At 39.3% G+C, this 12,260-nt stretch overlaps 1 protein-coding gene across 1 annotated transcript in view; it reads right to left on the bottom strand.

Moving 5' to 3' along the window:
- CCNY (cyclin Y) overlaps positions 1-9,319 on the bottom strand; it is a 49,600-nt gene extending 40,281 nt beyond the window's left edge. The window contains exons 1-2 of the mRNA XM_010282332.1: positions 9,250-9,319; positions 3,421-3,455 (exon numbers count right to left, since the gene is read on the bottom strand). Coding sequence (XP_010280634.1) covers positions 3,421-3,455; positions 9,250-9,316 — 102 coding nt within the window. The 5' untranslated portion in view covers positions 9,317-9,319. The remainder of the gene's footprint in view (positions 1-3,420; positions 3,456-9,249) is intronic.
- Positions 9,320-12,260: the final 2,941 nt, after the last annotated feature.

Here is a 12,260-nt window from a genome sequence, read left to right as displayed (position 1 = left end):
CCCAAAAAAACATAAAACATGTTTTCCTGTTTGCTTTCCTTGTATAGGCAGAGACACTGATGCAATCTCTCCTCTCAAAAAGGAAATGCCTCTATCTCAGTCTGCATCTTTATCCCCCTCAGCAGCTTGACTAAGCAGATAGTGCACACCGAAGCAGCATTAAAGCCGTAACAAAAAAGAACAACTGCCAGTTCAGTGGGAAGGGAAGTAAAGTCTGCTGCAACTGCTTAGAAATTAAAAGAGGCTGGAAGAAAGCTAACGCTCTGGGTACACTGCAGGTAGGTAAAGGATCCAGCACCATCTCCAACCTGTCGCCTGTCTCCCTGGGCTCTGTGGGAAGACTGAGAGATGATGGTTTCTCCATAGCACCCTGTCACCCCCCCTTTCATTCCTTCCCCCTTGCCTTTCCCACCCCAAAAAAAGAACAGCTGCTGGCTTCTCCCATCACACCTACTGACAAGGTGAATCGGAAATTTGGCAACTGCCAGCCCTTGACAAAGCACATTAAATCAAAGCAGGAACCCCCTATTTGTATTTGGGGATGAAAGGAAATTATTCAGCCAGTTAAAATATTCTACAAACTACAGCAAGCAAGAAAGGAAAAGAACAGTGGTGTTATCATGCAGACAAAGTGCATTTTTAAACAAAAAAGAATCAGTATTAATTCATTAAATTAATTTTTTCATACGTAATGTTTTGAAACGGTATTTGTAGAAACTACTGTTCTCATCTATTACTACACAGAACTAGACAAGCAGTTAAAGAAGAAAAAGCAGAACATTTCTTGATACTTCTCTTGCTAGCCAGCCACCCTGATCATCTGGGAGATGTTCAACTCTGCCTGCAAAATAACCAGTAAGATAGTGCACAAAAGGATAAAAATATTTTGTTGCTCATCTTGGTTATTTTTCACAAAAGGAGGGAAGTATAAAAGACTTATAAAAGGAAAAAAAAAGATGACGTTATGGAAAAACCACAAAAGAGTGCCGCATTATGGTGAGGAGTTGTAAAAGGAAGACAAAACAACGCTTCAAAATTTATGTCCTCTGGCTTGTTTCCTCCAGAGCAGATGTGAGGCCCCAGAACTTCACATCAACAAGGAAACAGATGAGTAGCAATAGCTCTTGTTAGAAACGCACTTAGCACACACTGAAAAATGGTGGAAAAGAACTGATCAGCCAATAGGGTATATCATAAATTTGCTCATCATGTAAAAACTTGTCACATATAATTGTTAATTTTAACTATTCCCTCACATTTCTTCAAACAAGGCAGTCTAGGAAAATTACAATGGTTCCCTGCAGTCTACAAACCTAAACACAGTTCCCAGTCAAAGGCAGCAACCACTTCAAAAATGATCACCAGTTTGTGCGTCAGCTTTAGCAGACTGAATATTTAGGAGGTGCTGAATGAATACTCACAGGTGTGCTGAAGTAACAACTTCAATATCACGTGCTACATTTGAAAATATAGCTTATTGATGAGTATTGGCTAAAAAACTTAACTGACTTGTAAGGGGACACACAGAGAAAGCCATGGTAAGGACTTCAGCTTCATAAAGGTTATTTTTGTCTTTGTAATTCTGAAGTACTTTGTAAGTGCAAGTAAGTCAGACTTAAGGTAGCAGTAAACCAGACTACTGGGGGAAGTTTACATTGCTGCAACCTTAGCCAATGCTTTGAATGATACTTGAAAAGAAGAAGTTAGGAAAAGGTACCGTGCTTAGGGTATCAGCTGCATAAGCTCCCAACAACACAACTCCCCAGTGATACCATCACCCTTCCCTTTTCTGCAGTAAGTCCAGCATTGCCTAAAAATATTTTATACCAGGGTTTGCCATAGCATGCTTCCAGCAGCATTTGTAATAGTCATCTTTGTGCTTTCCGCTAGAGGAATCCACTTGCAGCCTGCCTAATGCAGAACTCATCTTTTACATGACATGAAGAGATTCGGGACACGTGAGAATTTCGTCCATGACACAAGGTAGACTGTCACAGAAACTCAGCTAATACCTTGCTTTGCAATGTCTAAATATTATTCTTTTTTTTTGATTGAGCCCTCCCAAGTTTGAGGCTAAAAAGCATGCTGGAAGTTATTGAGCACACATTATCAAGTTTACAGGAACCCAGTACAGTAGCTTCACATGTAATTTTATAACAATATAATTGCACTGCAAACCACCCTCACACACACTGTAAACAATGGAAATGTTTTACAGGGGAATAGAAGGTGAGAAGCACTAAGAATATCTGCTACCCTGGTGGGGCCAAGGCTTTTATAAGCCTTACAGTAACTCATGACTTCTCAAAATCTTAACTGGGAAACTGAAAATCTCAGCTTGCTTTCAAAGCCAAGCAGTAGTTTCAGAAACACTCAGCACAAACCAGTTCTGCCAACAAATGAAGCAGTCCTGCCTTCTCACCCCACCCAGCAGCTCATTCCTGCCTCCGTGCCTCCCTGCCTTTCTGCCGGTGCAAGTCCTGAAGTGAATCTCATTTAGGAGCAGATCCATTTTAGCTCTTAGCCGTGCTGAATCAACCTGCATTCGCGCCCCAATCCAGTTTACCTGGAGCTGCACAAAGGTTCGCCCCAGCACAAAAGGATGCAGAGGCTATAAACCACATCTGCTTCTGTCAGCAGCTGTACCGGCTTAAAAATGATTCATGAAATTGTGGCCTTTATTTCCAGATAGAGAACAGTTTGAGAACTTCTCCCCATTTCACCCTAAAGGCAAATACCATTTGGGAGACAATTAGTTCCTTCCCTCCTCAATTTTACTGAGGCCTGACTCCAGGTATTTCAGCACAAGGCTTAACGTACTGGGAACCACACTGGTTCCAGGTATTTCAGCAGTGCAAACAATACTAACTGGGGCAAAGAGCCTGCTCCCATACTCAAAGCAGGCTACTGGGGATTTGCCCTCAGCTTCACCAAGAATTTGATTCAAACAGAAGAGAACTGAAAAATGCCCAGGGTACACAAGCGTATCAAAACCCCATCTTCATGCTCAGCACGTACCACATGTCAATCCACATTTACATTGCATCAACACTGGCCAGGCACTTCAGAACTTCTGTGTAAATATCAAATGCTGCAGCTCTCTGCGAAAGCAAACTGCATACAAATGTAATTTAAAGTTTTGAGAGTTTTTGTAATAACTTTAAAAATCATACTAATGTGTGCAGCTCTGTCTCAAGCACCAGCCACCTATGTACGCTGCTTGTGAGCATGATACTGTCTTCAGCAGATCCGTTCCACTGACTCAATAGCCAAGACCTATACTTCTGGATCCTGATGCAGAACAAACATTTGAAGCATCAGCACCCTCTCACCAACATGGAAATCATGTGTGATAACTCTTATTTACTGTATAATACAGACAACAAGGAGAAAGCTGCATAGCGAGGCATTTTCACTTACGTGGTTTATATAGAGACTCTTGCGTTTTTCTCTCACTGCAAAAACACAAAATATGATAGAAATATTACATGACTATTTTTCCCGATTAAGCTTCTTATATACCATTTATAATAAAAAGAACAGGAGGCTATCTATGTGCAACATCATAATTGCTTTTGCACTAATCAAGTATATTATATATCAAACACAGAAGGAACATGTATCTGTATGCATAAATGCATTACGCTCACTAGTGTGGTGATGGATTAAAATTCTCATCCATTTGGGTACTTCGCCAGGCGTTGGTCTGCATGGGCAAGTTAATCTGCAGTAAACTGCAGTCCAAGTTAGCAGGGGATTAGCCATCCTTCAGCAGTTCTCTGCGCTGGTACTCCTGAGCCACCAGTGCCTTCGTGCAAGGCACCTCGCTGCAAAGTGGCCTACACTGCCTTGCAGGTATGAAAGCACCTAAATAGCTACACCATGGAGTTAGCAAATTCTCATCATAGCTTACTGTGCACTAACTCCCATAGAGGAGCCTTGACACCATATGCATTATACCACTGCCTTCTACAATGATCAGGCGCAAGCCTGAAACTATTACGTCAGATATAACCACGAACACATTACTTTGGTGAGTATGAAGCAGTCACCACAAGCAAGGGTTGTACGTCAAAGCCACAATTAGCCAAAATATTCAGAAAGCAAACAGCAACAACAAGGGAGATAGATGTATAGAGTCTTAATTGTCAGGCAAATGCTTATTACAGCTGATTAAATATACTCTATTTAATTTTTTTAAGCACTTTCCCAATTAACTCACCCCATAGAGAGCCTGTGGAGCTCTGTTCCAGTGAAAATACCACAGCATTTAGGATACAAGTCTGGAGGCAACTAACACATAAATCAAATTGCAGGATTAAAATAATAATGGTTTCATGCTGTAGGTGATTAAATGCACTTTGGTGCACCATGATTTGAAAGCTATGCAACCCAATGCACTTAGCAAAATAAGAGTGTTCATAATGGTAGGATAGCCTGTCCATTCCCTGTTGGATGAGAAGCCATTATTTGTGATTTTTTTATAAGCAAGCAATCTCACATAAACAAGGCTGTATGTGTGAATACTGTGAAATAATTGTGTTTAATGCAGACATAAAACAAAAAGAAAATAAGAGAAAACTTTAAAAAATCCTTACATAATTTTCCTCCCAGGGAGCAGAAAGGAGAATCACACATGACAGATGTTAGCCATGTCACTTAGTACATGCTCAGATCCACAATTATGGACATTGTATAGGAAACAGAATCAAACAGGAACAGCAGGAAAATTCTGATCATCTAGTAAATAGTTAAACCGCTTGAAGTCCTGCTAAAACACTGCACTACACTTAAGTTCCACAAACTACATTTATCACCAGCAAGGAACATAAGTAATCTAAAGGGAAACAACAAAATTATGGTAGATACTCACTTCTAAGAATAGCCAACGTATTTGTCTAGAATTGCATATTGCAATGTACAGGCTGTAAACAATTCTGATAAGCTGCATGTAAACCTAACAGAGTACATAACTGAAAATTAAAATTCTGAACACAGTTAAGTATTTAACAGTGTTTTAATCATAATTATACCACATACAAAGTTTTTATGGACAAAATCCTATAAAGATAGCCTGCACATATACTACAAATTCCATTTCAATCACTTTTTTCTCCCTACCTTAGTCTTCTATATTTTCCCTTGTATCCATTATATTGTTCAATTCACCATGAAAGTACAATCATCTATTTACCAAAGCAAGAATATCACTCAGAGCTCATTCCTGTTTGCTATTTCCAATCTCGGGAAGAATACATTAATGTATTTATACACACCCTCACTTCTCCCTGCTCAAGCACTGCTTGTGCTGCACTTTCTTCTGAGCACCACATTGACCTCCTTTTCCCTTATTTCCCTGATATTACAGAAATTCAGTTAGCCTGGATTCTCCAGTGAGGGACTATAAGAAGGCAGCTGTGCTTTTGTGCTTTTGTTTTTTGAAGCTTTTTGCTTCTGGCCCGCTCTGCCATAGCGTCAGGCTCAGCTCTTGCCAGAAGGAATGGCGATGGGGAATCGGGCATAGCAGAAACCCACTTTGTCACAACCGCTCTCTTTCATGATCACAACCCTCCCTTTAAACGAGGGAAAGACAATTATTGCACAAGGAAAAAGACCACTTCTGCCAAGCTAAAATGACTGTTCAGAGGTAATTCTATCACTTGGCTTCAGACAGTTTAAAGATGCTTTGCACTGCTCACACAGCACAGTATGGTCTTCAGCAGAGCAGACTGCAGTGTTATAATTAACCATCATTTTGTAGCATAAACTCCTAAATGCAACTCCAGCCTTTTGGCTTTCAAGCATGTGGTTTTGATAAAATGAAGCTGAACAGATTTAGAGTCCGTTTAAACAATTAAACTTCTACTTTCTTTCTAACATTTTAAAACTTGAAAGTTGGAATGGAACTCTTCAAGTGGAGACAGAGATGCTGCCAAATTGTCGCTTTCCTCATTTTAAGGTCAACGATCTGTTCCTATTTCTGCAGGCACTTTCAATTGTTATTGTTGAACTTTTGCAATAGTAGGAAAATATATTATTCTGAAATAAAAGGGAGATAGGAAATATACACACATACGTACATGTGTGTGTATAGGTATGCATGTATTTTTCATTGAGCTGCAATAGAAACTTTCTTTGTGCAATTTCCGTAGGCTATCCTAATGTTACCCGTATCAGGCTTGAACCAAAAATCCTTGAGGATTACATTAATGGAAGTGTCTTGCATTTTGGGAGTTTGTAAATAATTTCTTTTTGTTTTATCCGAGACAGGAGACTGGTCCTAGTTAACGTTAAAGAATAAGTGCAGCTTACTTCACTTCTATCCACTATATAAAAACAATTTCAAAATCCCATTGTTGCACCGATACTGCAAAATTTAGCCAGTATATTCAATGTGTAAAGCCTAATGTAAGTTAGGAGAGGTGGACAACTGCAACCCACTTACAGGAAAGACCACTACCAGCACTCTGAAGTAACAACCGTTGCCCTCTTCCTATTATAAAGAAAGGAATTTACATTATTGGAGTGCTAAGGCTTGGAAACCCTGGCTTAACCACAACCACACACTAAAGAGTGCATGGCTTTCCAGCCACCATGCTTACAGGCCAAACTCAGTGAACAAGGGAGAACCTGCATAAAGCACTCGGAGAAGTCAAAGACATAAAAGGTGGTATTCTTTACGAGCTCCCTAAACAGGGAGAATTACTCGTATAAGATTCAGCACCTAGAAAATTCCCACAAAGAGTTGGAAGCATTTTGAAAAGCTACTTTATTTTGGAATCGAATTAATATTTACTGTCTTCAACTTTTCTACAGATTCACTGAACTCTCAGGTAATTAAGGATGCATTCAGACTACCGACTGAGAGGGACAGGACAGGTTTAGATACTTAGCATGGCATCCAAGCTTCACAGAACAATGGGAAATTCAGACCATGTAATATCCAGAGATGCCACGTCCTGTCTTATTGAATTTGGGGTAGTCAGCTTATTGTTCTTCACTCACATGTTGATCACAAGCAGCTGAAGCACAAGCACCTATGCCAGGACAGTACTACAAGATTACCAGTGATGTTGAAAGAGTACAAGGGCTACTAGAAAGCCAAATGTGGAACTGTCTGAAGGTAATGTTGCCAAGTCACTCTAGCACGTAGTTATGAACTTGGCCCTTTCCCGCTGCAGAAACACGTGGTGAAGACTCAAGAGTCACAGCCAGATCCTGGATGAAACCTTGAGTCCTGATGTTGTTCAGCTCCATATTCACTCCAATATGTATGTTCTAAATGTCTGCAGTTCTTGTCTTTGTATATATTTTCACTTACAGTCAACAGGAACGTTTGCCAGCCCAACATTATGCAAGTAATGAAGAGAGGTAGTTACATGCCCAAGTTCGATGCTTTCAACATTGCCAGCTCAACTCTCACCCTTTTAGGCTGACTTAGGAAGTCTTGGGGGTCACTTAGGCTGCACAGCTGGTTGTCAGAATACAACCCTACACGCCCTAAAACCTCCTTGTATTTTCCCCTTAACAATGATTTTATTGCATTTTGGTGTTAGGCAACATCCTTGAATACTGTGAGAACTACAGCTCACTTGGTTCCACAACAGGCTCAAAGTACAGCCAAGCAAAATCCTTACTACTGTGACTTGGCCCACCAGAATGGTGGTTCTTGGCAATACATCAGCAGATAAATGTTTGCAGAATCTTTTCTCTTTTGTACAGCAAGATAGACTTCAGATTTTTTCTACTGTGATCAAGGATAGCTGAACAGATCTTACAGTCCTGTTGATAATGTTTCACCAAATTCACTGTTCTAACTCAAAAATATGTTCTTCATATTAAACTAGAACAAAGTTTCATAGGGAACTCTAGCATGGATGTAAACTGTCATTTAAAAAAAAATGTTTACAGCTAACTACATACTATAACAAATTAACCACTATTACTACAAATAAGAATAATCATCAGGTCTGGTGAAAATTTTAGTTGTTGTACTTGGGATTTTTTTAGTCCTTTTTTTCAACAAGCTGTAACGAGAAACATGTAGCAACCACATGGGATTATACAGTCTCAAAACACTATAAAAACACTATAAAATAGACATCAATCTTCATAATTCACTGTACTATGGCAATATTATCATACTCATTTTACAGACTATCAAACCAGATCAGAATGGTAAATCACATCCAAACGCACATTATAAGGCATTGACAGAACCAGGGCTGAATTCAGACAGACAATCTGAAGGGCAAAAGAGGTACTCACAAAATCAATTCTTCAATTAGGGCCTAAACGTATATCCTCTTTGTTCTAGTCATGCTCAAAAATTAGCAGAAAATATACAGTAAGTGAAAACTACATCATTTTTAAGTGATGTGTTTGACACTGCAATTTACTATGTAAATCAAAAAATGGCATTTATAAGCAGAAGAGAGAAGGACAAAGAGTTCATACTGAACAGTCAGAATTACAATGTAGAAACTGCTTTGAAAGTCTTGGTAGAAAATAATGTGGTTTGCATCGATTATTCACCTCCTTCTAAAACAACATGTCATACATGTCCAACAGGGAATGAAGGAGCCAGAATAAATGGCTTCTATTCTACTAAATCTATCAAGAGACTTGCGTAACAGATATAATTCCAGAAGAATCATTTTGCCCATAAATAAAAAAAATAGCCCAGACAAGTACATGATTATATCAAATCCGTAACGAGAGAAGAAGAGAGAATGTTTGGATGGGATGGGGGTTGTTTAGTTATTAAAATCTAGTACTGAGCTCATGTACAGTATCAACTATCTTGGAGGAAACTCTGGACTGTCTTCTTAGCTAATATAAACTGGCATTTTCTCAAGAAAATACTCCCCACACATTTTCCAGAAGCTTGGCCTAACGTCCAGAGTTTTTTTAAAAAACAAAAAAGTTACACAGAAAATTTTGGATCTAGGAAAAATATTTTTTTAATATAATTATATTAAGCTTCATCTGTATTTGTAGTTCTGATACAACAACTACTTGGAACTTAAAATTTCAGGACATGACAGGACTCAAGCCTGTACCTTCTACTACTGGTTTCACAAAATAATTAATGAAAGGTGTGACTTCTTTCAACTTTAACATGATGCCTTTAAAAGCCTCTTTTTTTGAGGGAGGGGAATTATATATGAAGAGATTATCACATGCATTCTAACAAAGGGTTTAGAGATAACCGCAATAGCAAACACTGTAATAAATTCAGTAACCTACCATCTGTTTGCGATTTACTGAGAAATATCGTACTGGCCCGTGGATGATCTGATGGGTTGAATTCCATGTTCAAATCTGGAAAGAAAGAAAGAAAGAATAGCACAAAAACATCTATGATTATCCAAAGGTATACACAGATTTTCTCATTCTTCTTAATAAGACCAAGTTTACATACTTAAGCAGCTATTGCAAAACACAATCTATCTTGAGGCCCACATTTTTATCCTTCTTCACACAAGTGGCTCTTTTTGGAATGCAAATCATTTGCATCAACACATCTCTGGGATCAGACTTTGGTTCTAAGGGCTGCTTTCAGATTAAAACAGATAAAGCAGCTTGACAAGTTTGTACACAAGTAGTCAGGAATTACCCATTTACCATCAGTTTCTTCCCACCATGCCCCAAAGCCACTGCTAAGCACAGGAACACAGCTTGTTATATGTAATTATAGAAGAATTAAGTATTATAAAACAAATACGCAACCCTCTAGATAGATGGGTTTCCAAGATTAGATGTGATTAAAATAAGTAGGTATTGCAGCTGAATGTAAACAAGTTAAGTCTAGGGTCAGAGTGTTTTAAATGGTCAAGATTACAAAAACTTGGAATTTTCCTGATACTTCACAGATGAACATATATATTCCTTGCTGTGACAACATCTAAAAAAAAAAAAACACCACCCAAACCCTAAAAAACATTTACCAGATTAAAGACTCGAATCTATCACAATTTATACAAACTTCTATGAATGTTATTTTCCCTATCAAGGCTAAAATCCACTGAAATTACTTGTTCCCAAATTCCACTCCACTACCCATTTATCAAAACTCTTATATGCCTGCATCCACTTGAAAGCATGCTACTAAAAATAACACATCATTTTTTTATCATTTTCTTGCTCTCCCAGTGTGGCTATCTCAACGTCAGTTCTCTTACATTCTCTTGATCTCTAGATACATGTTCTCTTGCATTTGATGCAGGCATTTATGCAAGACTACGTATGAGCACTGATATGTTTATCTTCTGTGATTATCCTAGGCTTTCTACACTTCTCTCATTCCCCTTTCATATCTCTGTGAAAGCTCAGCAAAACTGGAAATTAAGCCCCAGGTCTTATGAAAACAACAAAGTCTTTTTGCCCAGGGATGAAGTTCTCCTGTCTACAGCTTTCCCTGTTCCTTCACCACCTACCACCATAGTCCTCTCCCTTTCCCTTTTATTTACTAATTTACTAGGTCTTACACTTCCCTGCTTTTTTTCTCCTGACCACACACCTCTCTACAAATGTACTTTCTATTTGTAGTTTTCCTCCTTATGCTCTCTTGGTTTCTTTCTTCCTACTTACAAGGAAGAACGCAGAAACCCAGAAGAGCAATTCCTCAGTTTGAAAGGAGGCTTCTTCTTCTTCTTCTTCTTCTTCTTATTATTATTATTATTATTATTATCTTCATCATCAAAGCCACATAGGAAAAAGAAAACTAGGAATTTAAAGGGAAAGTAATTTTGATTCTCCCAGAAATCATAGTTTGCAGCCAAGCTTGGAGAAGATTCTAGGAAGGTCATCTTACTGCTAGGAGTTCTGGCATGAAAGGACTGTGAATGAGAAAGAACGTTTCCCTGATATTTTCTGCATCTTACTCAGATATAGAGAAGAAGGCGGGGGGGGGCGGAAATCAACCATTGAGATAGACAGTGCTGGTAAAGATAATTTTCCATTTCAGAATAGTTTTTCCATTAAGCTGAATTCAAGATGCAATTCATTAAATAAAGAGTAATCAGCATTTTAAAATGGCAAAATACATTGTCTTTTATCATCCTCTTCTTCCTTTATTAAACAGCGCAATACATCACTATAAACAAAAAATGCCTTTTTAAAAAAAACCACTACAGACAGTTTTTCTACAAGTCTACAGCGATGCAAATTCAGTCAACAAAATAGCACGAGCAACATGAGACTGAACTCAGCTTACACAACACTGCCCCTAAACAGAGGAGTATTCCCTTCCTTCAGGCCTAGAAAATTACCTGCTCGGGGTGTACTAACAACCCGGCAGAGGCTTACAGTCTGCTCGCAGCACCAAAAAGGAAGGAAAACCAATTACCACACCTTGCAGTCAAGTTGCAACTGTTTAAGATTCCTGTGCTATAAAAGACTATTTATGCAGAAGCCTTTTGCATAAGAGCAAAAGCAACAGAGGACTTAAAAGTCATTCTGAAAAAAAGCACCAACTAACAAAAAAAAAAGCACTGGCTCTCGGACAAACTGTTATTCTTCGGAGAGGAGCTGAAAGAAGGCCAACAAGATCCAACCTCAGCAGCTGCAGAGGGCATAGACCCAGGCTTTTCAACCATCTCGGGAGAGGCAGCTACCCACTGCCAGGCAGTGGCCGTGGCTCCTTCCCACCACTGAACCCCACAAAGCACCACGTATCCTCTTCTCTCCACACCCCTTCTCTCACATCCTCCTCAGCAACGGCAGCCATCAAACACATCCACCTGTCTTCCTCAAACTGCCTGCACAAAAACCAGAGGAGGAGAACATGGGTATGAGAAGCAACGAAGCCTGCCAGGACGGGTTACCCAGCACAAGGTGGCCAGAAGAAGACAAGTGCTGCTGAGAGAGGCTGGCTCCCCACCTCCCTTTGAGGAACAGCACAGGTCTCACGGGCTTGCATGCAGAAGAAAGCGCTGTTTGGTGTGTACACGCAACTCCAACACTCCCAGCTCCTCCAGCAAAAAGCATTAGGCAAACGGGAATGTGGGACCACACCACTCCATGCCACCACTGCTGGTGTACAGGAGCATTAGAACGGATGAAGTTTCACAACACGTGAGTAAGATTTCAGTCTCTGGTTGATCTTAGACATCTTAATTTATTGCACAACTTGAAAATAAATGCCTTTTTTGGATCCAGCAACAAATTCTTACAAAACTGTCATTAGAAACTGTGTTAACAGAAGAAAGAGATCAAATGACAGACACATATCTGAAGCTAGTAACTCATCACCACAG

This window comes from Phaethon lepturus, unplaced genomic scaffold (genome assembly GCF_000687285.1).
Source record: "Phaethon lepturus isolate BGI_N335 unplaced genomic scaffold, ASM68728v1 scaffold11582, whole genome shotgun sequence".
NCBI classification, from domain to species: domain Eukaryota; kingdom Metazoa; phylum Chordata; class Aves; order Phaethontiformes; family Phaethontidae; genus Phaethon; species Phaethon lepturus.
Note: the sequence above shows the minus strand (reverse complement) of the source record. Positions and strands in the feature narration are given on the sequence as shown.